The sequence below is a fragment of the Mangifera indica genome, chromosome 13 (assembly GCF_011075055.1).
Source record: "Mangifera indica cultivar Alphonso chromosome 13, CATAS_Mindica_2.1, whole genome shotgun sequence".
Taxonomy (NCBI): Eukaryota; Viridiplantae; Streptophyta; class Magnoliopsida; order Sapindales; family Anacardiaceae; genus Mangifera; species Mangifera indica.
In genome coordinates this window covers 8,463,846-8,480,733 of record NC_058149.1, presented here as the reverse complement: position 1 = coordinate 8,480,733, position 16,888 = coordinate 8,463,846, and the positions used below count along the sequence as shown (strand labels likewise).

At 32.5% G+C, this 16,888-nt stretch overlaps 1 protein-coding gene across 1 annotated transcript; it reads right to left on the bottom strand.

Annotated features, from left to right (window-relative positions):
- Positions 1-240: 240 nt before the first annotated feature.
- LOC123195284 (bifunctional purple acid phosphatase 26-like) lies at positions 241-10,544 on the bottom strand. Its single transcript, XM_044608946.1, has 10 exons — positions 10,394-10,544; positions 9,904-10,130; positions 9,369-9,569; positions 8,916-9,027; positions 8,424-8,650; positions 7,385-7,523; positions 2,464-2,684; positions 1,763-1,884; positions 1,445-1,606; positions 241-616 (listed from the first exon to the last, which is right to left on the bottom strand). The coding sequence occupies exons 2-10, from the start codon at positions 10,084-10,086 to the stop codon at positions 541-543; spliced, it is 1,443 nt and encodes a 480-aa protein (XP_044464881.1). The 5' UTR covers positions 10,087-10,130; positions 10,394-10,544; the 3' UTR covers positions 241-540.
- Between the last annotated feature and the right edge of the window lie 6,344 nt (positions 10,545-16,888).

The following is a 16,888-nucleotide window of genomic DNA, read 5'->3' as shown; positions in this document are numbered from 1 at the left end:
TGATGCATTATAAAATGGAAAAGATTGATTTGGACATGTGAAAGTGATGTAGGACCTATCTAGTATCCTTCATAATATAGACTAAAATGCAACCTAGACTTCAGTCTCTTCAGCAGCAGAATAGATTTGGCTCTTGCCACTCTTGCAAAAAGGGTCAGGAGGTGAAATACAGAAGGCTCTTCCCGTAGAAAAAGTGGACAAATTATTTTCCATATACTAAGCAAGCAGCAACAATACATATTCAATAGAACAATAACTTGAATGTATTCATTTTTCCAAATAGGTCAGTACAGTTGGTACATTCAACCAGTTCTATCAGTAAGCAGCAACAATACATATAATCAATAGAACAACAACCTGATAGATATTTTTCTACAAATGGGTCAATACAGTTGGTACATTTAACCAATTCTATAGACAATAATGACACATACTAATAGTTTTGAGAATTAAACATGTCATGGTTCAATCTTTCTCTCCAGCTTTATCCTCCTTGATGAGTGATACCAATTTATCACGCCTGAGATGCCCAACGTCTCATCAGTAACTAGCCATTTGGCCAACAACACTCCTAATACAATGTTTCCTCAGTTTTCTCCTTCTGAGATTGCGTGCCCTGAATGAAATTATAATCCAAGAATGGTGTAAAACTGGTCTCATTATAAGAAAATACAACATTGTTTCTCTTGCATAGTACTGAGGCAACAGGAAACCTGTTATAAAGGAGTGCACTGCTAGAGTTGACTGACTCAAGACCAGTTATTCAGTAAGGAGCTAAAAGCTCTGACAAACATGGAGCATTCAGTAGATAACTACAGTTTTTCCCGGGTCCTAGAACATAGTATAACAATTATACAAAAAAAAAAAAAAAAAGAGAGAGACAAATACTTTCCACAATGTATTCCTAATTTCTCTGCAGTTAATAGACCTTTTTCCCCAAAAGGAAACCGATTCACATAAATGAATACAATAAAATTATGCGTACACACTTTTGGTATATAATTTGGACACACAAATAATGTTATCATGTGATTGGATGATTTGAATTAAAAATAAAATAACACTTAATCACATAAAGACTTATTATCTATATACTCAAATTGTATACAAAAAATATGCACACATAATATTGCTCAAATGAATCTTATCTGTCTCTCTAAGGCTCTTACATGCAAAGACACTGGAGGGACAAACCATCTTAGCATTTTTAACTGAATGGATATATCATAATAATGGACAGTTATTGAAGAGAGGCAGTTCACATATTTTACTACTATAAATTGTTGTAATTTTATGTTCTCTCCACAAGAAGTCTTCATCTTAATCAAATTTAATGAACAGATAGATTTGTATTATTTCAATGAGGTAGAAATGTTAGGTGTGCACAAGTTTTAAGTTCCCATCAATTAGCCAACAAAAGCAAAAATGATTAAGAGTTACTCACCAGTACTGATTGTGCAATATGAACGAGTCAGTTGCCACTTTTTTCCCATCATCATTGCGGTTCCAGTGGTAGAATGCATGTGTCCTGTTCTTAATCTCAAGTGTAGAATGCCCATAGCTGGCTTCACGGAATGCAGAATAATCTGGTTGTGGGTCTCTAAAACTACATAACCAAAGGACCACTTTTACAGATTGACCAACAGTGATGACTTACTGGCAGAAAATAAACAAGAAATTTGATTCTCTAACTGGAGAACCATTAGCAAAGACACTTTTTTAAAAGCAGGGCAAATTTATCAGTCATGCAATTTCAACTCACCTTCCAGCTAGACCTTCTTGATTTCCTCCATCCCCAACAGTAATGTAAACGGGGGCAGATTTGTCTGCTACAGGATAACGGTCACCACTAGATACGTTGTAATTTACATTTGAGATTCGGTACTGAAATAAAAAAACTGTCTTAGAACATCCAGCACAGAAGCAGATTAGTGCTGCAGAATGGACCAAAATGTAATGTAGTACGTCAACATCTAAACTACAAGCCAAAAAACATCAGCAGATGGTGTCATTTACTATTTTGTTTAGCTAATGACAATAAAAATTTATAGCTATTTATAATTAATGATTTGCGTTAACTAGCATCCAATCAAATAATTCCTATCAAGAGATAAATGCGTCTTTCACATCTCAAAATTTTTTCAGCCCATGTCATATAAATTTGATTCTGTACGAGGTTTGTGGATGCTAATTGGGTTTACAAAAAGTGAGCTTTACCTCATTATCAACCACAAAATAACCATTATTTATCAACCCTCCAATTCAAATAAGTTCTTGATTTTTCTACAATGGTCTGGGAATGTAGTGTTACACAGTTGACAGTACCATGACATTGCAACAATAAACAGGGACAAATAACTGCACATAAGTTGGGGGATCCCAAAAAATTTCCCTACCCTTAACACCACTAAATCATTTATTTGTGTATGCAAAAATGGGAAGTTTATAAGTTGGGAACCATACCGATCTTTCATAAGCATGAACATGGCCAGCAAAGACTACATCAACTCTATATTTTATGAACCAACTCTCAAAGACTGCTCGCATACTTTCACCTTCCATGAAGTGTGCTTCATTACTGTTGTAGATTGGGACATGCATGAGAACAATCAGCCAAGGTGTCTTCTCCCTGTCAACCTTTTTAAATTCATCTTTGAGCCAGATCCATTGTGGAGTGTACTTTACTGTATAATTTCATTATAAATCAAACATCATCACAATATATAAATGCCACTGATGCCACATCCAATGATAGTAATTTTTTCCTTCTACAGGAAAAAACACAAATGCCACTGATGAAACAAAGAAAAGCATGCATGAATATTGCCGGCAAAACAAAAGTCAAAAGGGTAACTCATCCCAAGTTGCCTTTTTAATTATTTGGGTTTGTATCTTACTTTCCTACTAAGAACAAACACAAACGCACTTAGAATTTCACATCTTGCAGTCAGGTTGGCATAATATGGAATCATTACCAGCTTTAGAAAGTCAATTTTTCCCATTTCACTTTTCTAGCTCAAGTAAACCCAGTGTCTCGAGCAAGCAAAATGCATCGATGTTGCCCACACTGTATATTTTGACACTGGCTCCAGGAACATGGCTAATGCACTAATTGACTTGAGCAACATTTCCTTTGTAAGACTCTTTTTAAATCATATGGCATGCTAACTTCAAGGGGAAAATTTCTCGATAAAAAATCAACCACCACCACTTCACATCATATTATCAATACCACGTCCAAAAGAAACTATGAATTGTTATTGCATCACCTTTCATCTCACTCTATTGACAGTACACATCTCGAGTGAAACCTTAGTAATCCTAAATTTCTTTAGACAAATTAAATTTTTGTCAATGTTTAATGTGGAAAATAGAGATTAGGATATTAACTATTTCCTAATTTATCAAGCGTATTTTTCCTTTTTATTGTGTGTGAATCTCCTCATAAAAGCATAGATCATATTGCTTCTATTAAGATCTAGTTTCCTCTTTTGTAAGTTTGCTACATAAACCATGTATCTTGTACAATTTTAATTAGAATAAAGAAGTCTTAGGATTACTCAAAATTGTATGGTGTTGGAGCAAAAATTAAGAGAAAATAGTCTCTTTTTCCTTGTTGAAATAGTCAAAATTTGGTTGTTTAGAGTAGATAGCTTGGTCTAAGCCAAAGCCATGGCCCCAAGAATTGACAACCGAACCATATGTTTGGACTCTATAAGGGCTCAAAAGAGTTTAAGGAGGAAAAACATGTAAAGGGTCTGATCAAGTGTATTTGGGCTAAGAGAAACAAGTGGAAAAGGCGGTGGCCCAACCGCCCAAGTAAGATAAGTGGTAGGAGTGGACGCTAAATTAATAATAGGGGTGTAACCCAAAGTTATCAATCGGTGCAATCTCATCCAAACCTAGACCCGGTTATTAAAACAGGTTGCCCAAATTTGAATAAATCTTCGAGATATTACTCTGAATCCCTAAACAAAAGCTTCTCCACCAATACCCAAAACCAATTCGATTAGACATTGTCAACGAAGTCCACTAAACTTTTGTCGTCAGCAACATCCAATTTCAAAGGAAATGATATTAGAACAAGTCAGAGGAGAGGAAATGGGTTTAGATCACTATCGGATGTTGAGCATAGATCAAAATTGGAACATGAGTTGTGTTTCAAGTGCAATGAGAAGTTCACAAGGGGCCACCATTGTAAGAAGGAGCAACTAAAAGTCTTTGTGTATGCAAAGGAAAAGGATGGTGAAAAGGAACTTAAAGAACCACCAAATGCTAAGTTGGCTATTTTGGAAGGGATCCAAATTGAACTCTCCTTGTGTTAGGATATGGATCTCATAAATTACAAAACACTAAAGTTGAGTAGGCAAATCGATGTAAGGGGAGTAGAAGCATTGGTGGTAAGTAAGAATACTTACAATTTTATCTTAGTGGAATTGATTAAAAAATTGGTGTTGTGAACTTGGCTTGCTAAATAATTTGGGGTACTTGTGGGAAATGGGAAAAGAATTATGAGTGAAGGGGTTTGTGATTGAGTCACACGAGTTGTAAGCCATTTTGATAACTCAAAATTTTTTTACTTTTTCAATTAGGCAGTATAAATGTTGTATTGGGAGTGGAACACTCGTGGTCTTTGGGAGAAATTCAAGCTAATTAGTGAGAAATGTATATCAAGTTCAAATCAGAGGGGTTGACAGATAGTACTTTAAGATAACCGCTCTTTGACAAAATTAGAAATCTTGGCTAAGAGTTTGGTAAAGACAACTATGGACTCAAACTTGTTGTATTGGATTGAGCTAACCACAATTTCAACATACTCTATTAAATTACAAAAAGAAATCAACTAGAGGTCATCTGCAATATTTGTTGAATTCCAAGGGTTATTTAAAGCACCAACCTAATTGCCACCAAGAGTTCACAAGATCATGCTATCTAGGTCATTAAGGGAGCACAACCACTTAATGTACGTTCCTACCATTACCTACATTTCCCAAAAAAAACATAAATTGAAACAATTGTGAGAGAGATGTTAATAGTTGTGATCATTAAACGAAGTGTAAACTCATATTCAAGTCTCGTTCTATTATTAAGGAAGAAAGATGGAGGGTGAAGGCTTTGGTGGACAATTGGGTGTTGATAAGATAACAATACCAGATGAATTTCCGATCTCGTTTGTTGATGAATTGTTGGGCGAAATAGGAAAAGCTATTGTTATTCTAAGTTGGACCTCAAATCAGGTTAACACCAAATCAGAATGCAAGAGGAAGATACTAAGAATATGACATTTTATACTCAGGATGACCATTTTGAATTTTTGGTGATACTGTTTGGATTATCAAATGCACTAATCACATTCCAATTTTGATGAATGACATCTTCTACCTTTATTTACGCAAATTCATCTTAGTCTTCTTCGATGATATATTGGTCTATAGCAAAGATTGAAAATCCCATTTGGAACAATTGAGGATCACACTAGGGATGTTGAAGAACGTTGACCCATTTATCAATAAAAGGAAGTGTTACCTTAGCCAGCCTAAATTAGAGTACTTCGTGCAAATTATTTCAATGGAAAACGGTGACGATTGAACCAACTAAAGTGGAAAGTATGGTGGGTTTTTAAGCCTTATTGGGTCTTACCAAAGATTCATAAAAGAGTATGAAAAGATAACAAAACCACTTACTTGTCAACTCAAGCGATGAGCTTAATCGAATTGATGCAACCTTTACCCATCCCTTCACAAGTATAGACTAACATTTTGATGGAATTTGTGGGTGGACTTCCGAAATCACAATGATTTCAATTGTCTTGCTGGTGGTTGATAGACTAACCAAGTATGTCCACTCCTTGCAACTCCATCATCCATTCATGGCTGAGGAAGTAATCAAATTCTTTGCTAAAGAGGTCATGAGACTACATGGCTATCCTACTCCATTATATCAAATAGTAATAGGGTTTTTATGAGCAATTATTTGTCAGAGCTTTTCAAGCCAAGGGCACTCAATTACAACATAGTTAAGCTTATCACCTCCAAATAGAAGGTCAAATAGAGGTAGTGAATCCTAGTTTGAAAACTTATTTATGTTGTTTTGTAGGTTCATGATTGAGGAAATGAATTAAATGGTTATCGTAGGCCGAAAATTAATTTAACACAACCTTCCATAGAGTTGATGGTATGACTCCATTTAAAGCTCTATCTTGTCATGATCCTCCTAAACTCTTGAAATTTGTGGGAGAACCCTCTTTAAATGAAGAAGTGACTTATAAGTTTTCGAAACATAATTTAATTTAGAGGAGTTGAAAACTAACCTACTAAAGGCTTAACAATGAATGAAAAAATATGCCAATATCAATATTCAATAGAAGAGAAGTTAAATTATAGATCAGTGATTAGATTTTTCTCAAGCTTTAACCAATAAAGTGTTGGAATGTGTGTGAGAAGTAGCCTCCAAACTGGCCCTACCCCGTATGCCAAGATTCATCCTATTTTCCACATATCTCAACTCAAAATCACCATTGAGAATTAGATTAATGGTTAGCCTTTACCTTCTTGCTAATCTATTGATTTGGAATTGCAACCCTAGCCTTTGAGAATTCTTATACAATGACAAGAGCTTCCAGACTTTGATAGTTCTTGAGAGGTCTTTGAAATGATCTAGGCACAATTTCTAGATTTTGACCTTAAGGATAAATAGGTCTGTCAAAGTTAATACTAAAAGAAGGAAAGAGACACGTAAAGGAGAAAAGGAATTGATGGGTAAAACAATTATAGAGAAAAACTATGTGGCAACAGGGGGATAAAAAGTAGAATTAATTGACAAATATTATGTAGGAGTGTGAGGTTGTTAGGGATATATGATTATATTTTGGTACTTTTGTATTGGAAAGGATATCGACACCTCAAATAACTACAATTGAGTAGAGTTGATTGTTGTTTACAACATCATAAGATAAATAAGATTTGATCTCTTAATTGAATTGTTTGTGTCTATGAATTTGGTTATGGATTGGCTTGTGTTTGTGTTGTGTTTGGATGAGTTTTACAAGTTTTCCAACAGAGTTCTATCAGTTTGCTTCCCAAACAAAATTCCTTTCCACCCCTACATGTGAAAAGTGAGTCAAAGTATACTCCTTAGATTTAGCTTTTCAAGGGCATATGATTTGTTAGTTATACATGCAAATAATAGTGTTACACCAACAAAATTAAGGATATAAGAACTAACCAAGTAAAACCATTGAAAGAACTCAATTTTAACCTTTTTATGAGTTTACCATAATTATAACTCTTAACTGATATTCATAACTCATAAAAGTTGATTCATTAAATGATAAATACCCATATTAACCCAAGAAATGAACAAGCGAGAAGTAAAAGGAAATTACCAAATGGAGAGTAGCTAGATAACGCAATTATATGGGCAGATGCACGTCTGATTGCATACCAAAGAGGATTACTACTTTTGGAGGCCAAGTAAGGAGTAGGATAACGATGGAGAAAGGATTTGAATGGAGTTGTTTCACCCTACATACATGCATATTGCAACAAGTTGAGAACTAAAGAAGAATACTTCAGTAGTAGTTAATAAAGAATAAATGATTCTTATGATATAATAACTGTGCTTGTTTATACATAAAATGGTGCATTAGAAAATGTCAGAGCTGTCAAAACTTTATAAATATTCTGACCTATATGACTAATGAAAATGATGTACTATAAATAACACCAGAGCTACGCCATAACTTCATAGCTTAGTTGTTTGAAATAGGATGAAACTAACTACATGGTTCATCATAATACAACGAAATATAACTAATGCAATCAAGGCTATTAAAACCATTTAAAAAAACAAATACGCACATCAAAGAAGCTGAGAATATTCAATCAATCATTTCAACTCAATTTCATTTATGTCCTGCCCAAATTTAGTACATTCTAGCAAGGGTCTGCCATGTTTCCTAAAACTGCCACAAATAGCAATGGAAAGGTAAACTTGACAGTTCAATAAATGTTATTATGGATTATAACCTAAGACATGGAGGATACAATTTTGCTTTGTGATCTGAAAAGACATTCTTGGCAAGATGTGCCATTAGTTGACCCTCACATATCCCTTTATTATAGGAACAGGCAAACAAGATATGTACCACAACAAAAACAGTAAGGGTAAAATAAAACCATAGTATAAACTGGCAGAAATAAAAGATAAATGTGGAACAACAACATGATTTAATTCAGTATGGACAGGAAAGGGCCCTACAGCAACAATGGGACACTGTTGCCTCTAAATGATCCATAAGGTACATGCAAATAATATATTTCAGTGTAAACACAAGTCAACACGCACCATTGCTCTGGTATTCAAATTTACAGTTTAACACTGACAAATTCCAGAAATACAATGACATATATCTAGCTCTTTACCATATATGGCATGTAATCTATTTCATGGTTCCCAGCAGACCAAATCCAAGGCTGATATGCTGCACTTTGCTCAATAAACCGACCCCATGAATCCCAACGTATGCCAACATCATTATACTGATATCTATCAGCATATGAAAGATCACCAACAAATAACACAGTTTGTCCTCCACTCTGCATGTAATGCTTAAGAGTGGATAGAGAATTATATGTCTGCCCCAAGTCACCTACATTTATTATAAACAACATTTGTGAAAAAAGCAATATAGAAGAACAATATCAATAGGAGCCTCGACATACTTTAACACATGCACAACGAACGTGTGTACTCACACACACACTCAATGAGGAGAGAAAAGGGGTTTTTGTGTGTATTATTAATTCCATTCGGATAAAAACAGGAACATAAGTTGTTTTTGAAGCAGCTTATTGCTATAGCTATTTGAAGGAAAACCACTCTAATTTTGTTAAAGGAAAAGCAATTCAACTGACCAATGATTCCAAATTTGTAAGAAGCATCTGGATCAATCTTCGGAGGTGTTTGAAACCAAAATTCCCGAGAAGCATCACCACTCACAATCTTGTAATAGTACTTCGTATCATACTGAAATTGAGAAATAAATTAAGGAACGAAAATTCTCAAAGCAGAAGGCTATTCATGAATTTGGCATTCCATGCAAATCATAAATTTTATGCATAAAGATTAACCATGCTAATTAACTTACTCTCACTGTTATTAACTTTGGCATGATAGCAGATAACAGAAAACTTTTATCATTACTCTCTTTCTAAATAGCTCTAAAATCATATAAGCCTATAAATCTGTTTGCTTGATATATATGGGAAATTTTATCATCCCTAATCAAAACTTACAGTAAGCATTCCATTTCCATTGAGAGGAAATTTAAGCCATATAATAAATTAAACTTTCCATAAAGGAATCACCTCAAGACCATCTATCAGACATTGGTGTATATAGCCAGACTTGTACTTATAAAAGGTGTAGTTTGTCATTGTCCCCTCTGCAGAAAAATCATATTTGTTCTCTGATTTGCCATACTGCACTTTGCTGGGCGCTGGTTCATCAGCTGTCACCCAAGAAATAATGACAGCCTTCCCATTATAATCACCTTGCGTTATATGCACCTAGAATGATGTAAAGAAGGCACATAAGCGGACAAATTTAGGTGAGAGATTGAAAATAAAGAAACAAAACAACACACAGCGTAGGTTGTGAAACAACGCATAATAATGTGGTCACTTGAAATTTTTTTGTACAAGCACATTTCTGAACACTAATTTCTTAAAATTGACACTGGAGAAAGGGCGCTAAAAACTTCTTCACAACTATTCATTACCGCGTTATAGATCAAGAAGTAGTTAGACTCCATTCACTTATATCACTCTTAATTAAAATAATTTTGGACAAGTCCATGCTATTAAAATAGCACAAAAACAATTGAAAATGGAAAATACTCACTTGTTGCGGTGCATTATGACCGTTTGGAACAGCAAATGCTTCATTATCAAGAGGGATATCAATGGATGGCCACTCTGATCGAAGAAAAGCACTTGTAATCCCTGCACTCTCACATTTCCAATTCCCCAACGATGCATATGAAATTAAAATTACTTTGAACAACCAGAAGTACAGCTGCCTCATTTTTTAACCGCCCCCGTGATTTCTCCGTTTGATCAATCAATCAACTGCGTGCAAGAACAAATCAAATTTTCAAAAAAGAACACCAAATTTAACCAACACTAACGATAGCCACATCAATTCATCAATTTGACAGATACCCTTTTCATATTAATCCCATAAACAAAAATAAATATATGAACATGAAGAATGTATAAGCTATATGACATGATATTAACAATTACAGAAGCTTACAGAATCGAAATTCATAGAAAAATAAACATGTTTAGAAACTGATTTCTTAGGTTAAAATGGAGAAATAGACGAGTACCTTCAAAGCATTGAAGAGAAGGAAATAAGATTGATGATCAACTGGTCTTCGCTTAGATAAGATTGAACAGGTTAGAAGACATAATGATTTGTCTTTGTTCACTGTTAGTTTGGTGGCATAGGAATATTCCCTCTTATCTGGAAGTTGGGTACGTGGTGAAGAGATATTGGATAATTCGTAGAAAACCATCCTCCTCAGGCACGTGCTTATCACGTGTAGCTCACAGATTTATCTCATCTAGTCAGAGTTTATTGGTAAAAAAATTCTTGAAAATATCAAGATGAATAATTAATAAAACTATAATTCTAGTTAGAGGCCAATGATTTGGGGCTAACATGGGATCTGCTCAATGGCCATACTGGTTTAGGTAAATATCTAATGTGTTTTCCGACTGAAGAAGTCATTCTTGGAGGAGAAACCATGCATTTTTTATATCTGCATGCTTCCTAGTTGGAACCTCTGAAGGGTTCAATGGTTTAAACTTAAGTAGGTTGAAGAAAGACATACAACCTTAACAAGAACGACATTCTGTAGAATATATGAATTTCATGGGTGGCGTAGCTATTGGGATCAATGCAGTTAACCATGTTTCTTTGATAAGTTGGCTAGCTACTTCTCATTCTAGGATTCTTTCAATTCATAGGTCATTAATGGCATGCAAAAAGAGCTTGTGTTGCTGCAGCAGGATTTGAAATCTTTTGTAACACTTCATTTTTGTATTAAGTTTGTACCCATTCATTATTATTATTATTATTATTTTTATAAGATATCGTTTTATTAATTATTCATTTCAATATTTTTTACAATTCAATTTTTATTAAAATAATATTTAATTATACGATAATACGTAATATTTATATTTAAATTCATATTTATTATTTACCCGTATAGTTTTATTCTTAATTTAATAAACAATTTTTAGAGTATATAAATGATTAAGAAGATGGAGATTGAGACTTGACATAATTGATTAACTTAATTGAATATAATTTTGTTCTCATTTATAATTTTAAACAAAACCGTAGCTTCTCTCAACTCTATCAATTGTGACTGTCATTTTTATCATCTCACATTCTCATTTGTAAAATGTCATATAAAAAATACGAAATCAAATAAGGAAGATCATTAAATCCAAATATTAACATCAATATCTATTTATCTTTTTGTTCTTAAATTGATAATATATTGTATTTAACGGGTAAAAAAGGGGGCAATATTGATGGATTTAGGAGGTTATTCTAAAGTTCATAGTTTTCTCATGAAGTTGGAATAATATGCTAAACATCACACTAATATGCTAAACTTCTAAACATCATTAGATGGGGTAAGAGTAAGATTTTAAATATAAGGGGGGTTTAGAATTTTTGTTAGTGTATTCAAGGTTGTATAGGCAAAATTTATAAACTAATGGGCTAAATGAAAAACGTTTAGCATAAAGATTACACTACTAGCTTGTTATTTCGGGTAATTTATATGTGGCAGATTTTTGCACAAAAAGGGGTTTCAAATTTTTCCTTAGCATATATTAGGAGGTAAATATAAGAATTTTAATCTAGTGGGACTTTTGAAAATTTATAGTGAGACTTGGTAAGTAGATGACCTATCAAAGTATCACAATCAATGCACGTTACTTCCTGCCATTACACTATTATTTCATTATTCTTGACATCTTTGATGTATGTTTAATATAAGTTTGTGGCGTCCCTAATGCCTCAACTAGATTAGTTGTGCTATCTTATATGCCTTTTCTTATAAATACTTATCATTTCAGATGACTACTCCTCAACTCATAATATTAATCAGATACTCATCTCATGATTTCGACATCTTAGATGTTTTGTGAAAGCATGCAATTTCTCATCTTAACATTCCTAATGTCTGTCATTCCTTATTCCGGTGCACATAGCACATTACCAACTAGGTTAAACTAACTAAACATCGACACCTTAGCCAAAAAAGGAGTCATTAAGTGCAATCTTGCTTTCATGTACACCTAATTGGTTGGATTACTATTGAAAATCATCCTTGGATGGCTCTTATCGCACCCTTATACATGAAGCATCTCGTTGACAGCATAAGGAATATTCTATTGTTGTCCCTTTTCCATGCACATTTGACTGAATGAAATGCTCAATGGAACCTTTGGTGTCATGTAGATGAAGCATCTCGTAAGTGTATATTTACAACTCTAATGCTTTCACTTAATTTCATGAGTCATATTACCCATAGAGAATGACTTAAGTTAATCCTTTGTTGTTTCTGACTAATATACAACTGTTCCTAAATTTGTCCCAAATTCAAACTATTCAAGGTGTGTGTCATCTTTCATATAGTTAGACATCTATCCATAATTCTCACCTTAAACTTTCTTTATTAAGACTAATCCTATTTGATTCCCCCTTCTAGCACATATCATAGAAGTATATTCATAAATTTAGAACTATATACAAGTGTGATCATCCATGGCTCCATGCACACCTATTCATCATTCTGTATGATCGAATGGCCTAAGAGGGGGGGGGGGGTGAATTAGGCAATTTTAAAACAATCTTTACCAAATTTGAGAATTAAAACAATTTATTTAAATCAATGAATGTTGCCTATTTTTAATACAATTTATGAGAATAACTAAAATATTTCAAATAATCAATACAATCAAAATAACATAACATAAAGTATGAGTTTAAGGGAAGAGAAAATCAAACACGCGATGTATAGTGGTTCGGCTCAACCCGGTCTATGTCTACTCCTCCAAGCTTTCTCCCTTGGAGTATTCCACTAATCCTTGGTTGACCTAAACCTCAACCAAGTTTTTCTTCATAACCAAAATAGCTTCCAAGGTGCTATTAACCTTTACAAATGTTAAAACTCAATTTCTCTCACAAGAAATTTTCTAATCTCTCCAAGAGTGAACCTCACTCTTTTATAGCACGAATTTTAGTACGAAATTGAAATATGATCTCTCTCAAGAGTGTATATGAAAGTTAAAGCTTAGTACAACCCAATGCAAATGAAATTACAAAGTGTATGAGCAAGGGTTTTGATTAGAGAGAAGAATTTGCAAGTAAATAGCTCAAAACTAATTTACTCTCAAATATATGAAAGTTTTTGGTGGCAAAAGTTCTTTTCGAACGAAATTGATTGGGTTTATATAGGAGAAAATAAGGAAAGTTACCGTTGTGCACAAAGAATAACCACTTTAGTTTTCCAGAAAACGTACAATTCGGTCGATCGGATGTAATTCGGTCAACCAGATGTGACGTGGCACTTCCGTGGAGCTTACGTGGCACTAGCCGTTGGAAAATTCAAACCAAAATTCGGTTGACCGAATTTTGGAAGCCAAAATACATGGCTTCTGGACAATTCGAAAGCTTATTCGGTTGGTCAAATTTGGTCGACCAAATTTTATTACATTTTACCCCTTGAATTTTCAAAAATATTATTTTGACCCCTAAAACTTTGAAAAGTGACAATTTAACCTATTTTTGAAAATTCTTTCAAAACCAACTTTAAGATATGAAAATGTAGTTCACAAAACTTCATCATTTTAAATGAATTAATAAACTTTAGTGAAAAACTTGGCTTAACCCAATAAGTTTGAAAAACGATATTTTAACCCAAAATGAGAAAGATATAAAAATGAGTTTTCAAGTGAGCTATCTCATGCAAATAAATATTCTAATCAAAACGAATGCTCCAAATTACAAACATGTCTACCTAAACTTTAGTTTTACTTCAAATCTTTAAGAATTTTTCACTTGAGTCTTGTCTTCATTTTCATCTTGAAACTCCTTCAAGTGCATTAGATAAATTCTTGCAATCTAAACACATACTCAAGTAAAATCATTAGTTAATATGCTAAGGGACATATTAGTTTGTTATCATCAAAATAAGAACATAATGACTCCTAGAGTCAACACATTCATGCACATGCATGGGTGTCCATGTTTTCTAGTCATGATCGTGCATCATTTCCGAGCTTACGATTGTATGCCTCATAACACCTAATGACTGTAAGTCCTTTTCACTTTTCACAATCGTGCACCCTTAATGTTGATGACTATACATAATGTAAATCCATGTGCATTTCTTCATGCACGACCATATGTCCTTGTATAAAGCTTCACAATCGTACACCTATGCATAAGGCTGGATTCGAATCGAGTTAAACCGAGCTGAGCTTGAGCTCGCTTGAGCTCAAACTTGGCTCAGTTTGCATGTAGTAAAGCTTGAGTTTGAGCTTGAGGTCGTGGAAGCTAAGCTCGAACTCGATTCAACTCGTTTCGAGTTTGAGCTTTTAATTAGCTTGTTATGACATTGTTTTAATATATATTGGTCAAAACAACGTTGTTTTGTATCAAAATTTTTAATTCGTAAATTTGACGAGTAATTCAAGCTCGAGCTAAAAAATGTTGGCTCGAGCTCGTTGGAGTTTGTATAGGACTAGCTCGTTTCGAGTTTATTAAAATAAGCTCAGTTCGAATCCAGCCTTATCTATGCATGACCATTTAATCTTTAATCTCACAAGTGTGCGGTCATACACGTCCAAGTGTATGGTCATGTGGCATCAGTAACTAAAATTCTAGCGTTTTTTAGCAATAATCTTTACGCCCTAATGCATCATGCTTTATATTCCCAAACATCATAATTCAACTTGCTTTTTTTTTTTTTAGCAATTTTTCCGGAGTTTCACAAGTGTGATGGAGTTTTGAACCTAAGTCTTCATTCATTATAATAATTCTGCATGCTACATCATTCATACACATAATTACATATCCTCAACTCTTATTCTCTTTATCATTTCACTTCATTGTAGTCATTATATGTAAAATACATAAAATACATAGTCATCCATGATCACATAATCTTTTAACATGTATACATATTATCCATAATCATTCAATCATGAAATACAACGTCTTAACCATGCTCATGTATACCAAAATGATAAGTAATCCCTACTTATGTGTTTTTCTGATGAAAGAAAATTTCTTCATGTAGCAATGAGGTTTCCTAGGAGTAGACCTGACAATTGGTGTGTCATCAGGTCATATTCCGGTAGTGTTCAAGTCATGTCAATTCAGGTTTTGAGTTAGAGATTTTAACTTTAACTCAAATTAAATTAGAATCATGTACAAAATTTTCATCTTTAATGCAAACTTTTAATTTTCAGATTGACCTAACACAACCCAAATTGATCCAAAATTATATATTGTTTTCACTCTCTTAAATGTTTTTAACGTTTCAATTTCTTCATTAAATTATCTCAACCTACTATCAATAAAACACACAATATAATATTTTATCTTATTTACCGATGGTTTAAAAATTATACACCAAAACTTTCAAAACACGTTAATAATCTTATTAATCACATCACATTCTCATTACAGAATTATAAAATGAAATATTTAATTAAAACTCAACAATAATATGAGTAATTATAATTATATAAAAATATAATTATATGTAATTTATAAAGATTTCAATTACTGTTAATATTGTCCTTTAACATTTCTATAATTTATTCCTAATAAATTCTATTACAATAATATTTTTCTAAAAATTCAGTTGATTCAGATTGCATCTGGTTACTTTCATGTCAACTTTAACATTATTCGATTTAGTTTTGAGTTGTATCGAATTGACTTGAAATAAATTTCATATTAAAAAAATTTAATCTTAATCTGATTTTTTTATATTGTATTATATCATGTTAATAGACCGTATATAAAATTGCCAACTATATTCAGAAGCTTTTCCCTCCATTCTGACTTAAATCCTATGACCAATTGGCTCTCAAAAACTCTCTCTCAAATCTCTCCAAATCTCTATGAGATTATTGAATTTAATAATTTTTTTTTTTTTTTACATTTCTAATTAGCTTTGATAATTTCTAAAAAAGTCATATTATCTTCCATCTTAAAAATAATCATTTCTTTATTTATATCTATTATTAAAAAAATATCATTGATTATTAAAAATTTATTATTAATCATTAATTTAAATATCTATAATATAAACTTTAAATAGTAAAACCTTAAAATATTAAAATATATATGTTTTAAAATTTATGCTCTAATAAAATTAGTATGGGACATTCAAATCTTTTAACATGTAAATACTAATATATTAATATTATTTTTCTTTTAGTGTTCACAATTGATTGAATTTTTTAAATTTATTTCATTTATTTATTTTTTAATAATTGTTGAGTTTTTAATGTTACTTTTTTAATATAATTACTTATTGAAAATAATTTTACAATGTCAAAGAGATAGTGTACACATTAAATTTAGTTTAGATATTTAAGCAAAGCGGTAAACTGGTAAATAAAGCATCAAATATATTAAACATTTTAATACAAATAATTAGTTTTTAAAATTATTTACTAAATACTCACAATTGAATTATAATTTCATAGAATAATCGTAAATTATATCAAACATATAAAAATTAATTTTTACATAATAAATTAATATTATAATCATAATT

Bases quoted from the DNA above. Each gene is read 5' to 3' on its own strand.
- LOC123195284 (XM_044608946.1), bottom strand. From the start codon at position 10,086: ATGAGGCAGCTGTACTTCTGGTTGTTCAAAGTAATTTTAATTTCATAT. The intron at 2,685-7,384 runs GTAATTTCCTTT...GAAATTATACAG, and splicing joins ATCTAGCTACTCTCCATTTG to TAAAGTACACTCCACAATGG. The intron at 617-1,444 runs GTGAGTAACTCT...AATTTCATTCAG, and splicing joins ATATTGCACAATCAGTACTG to GGCACGCAATCTCAGAAGGA.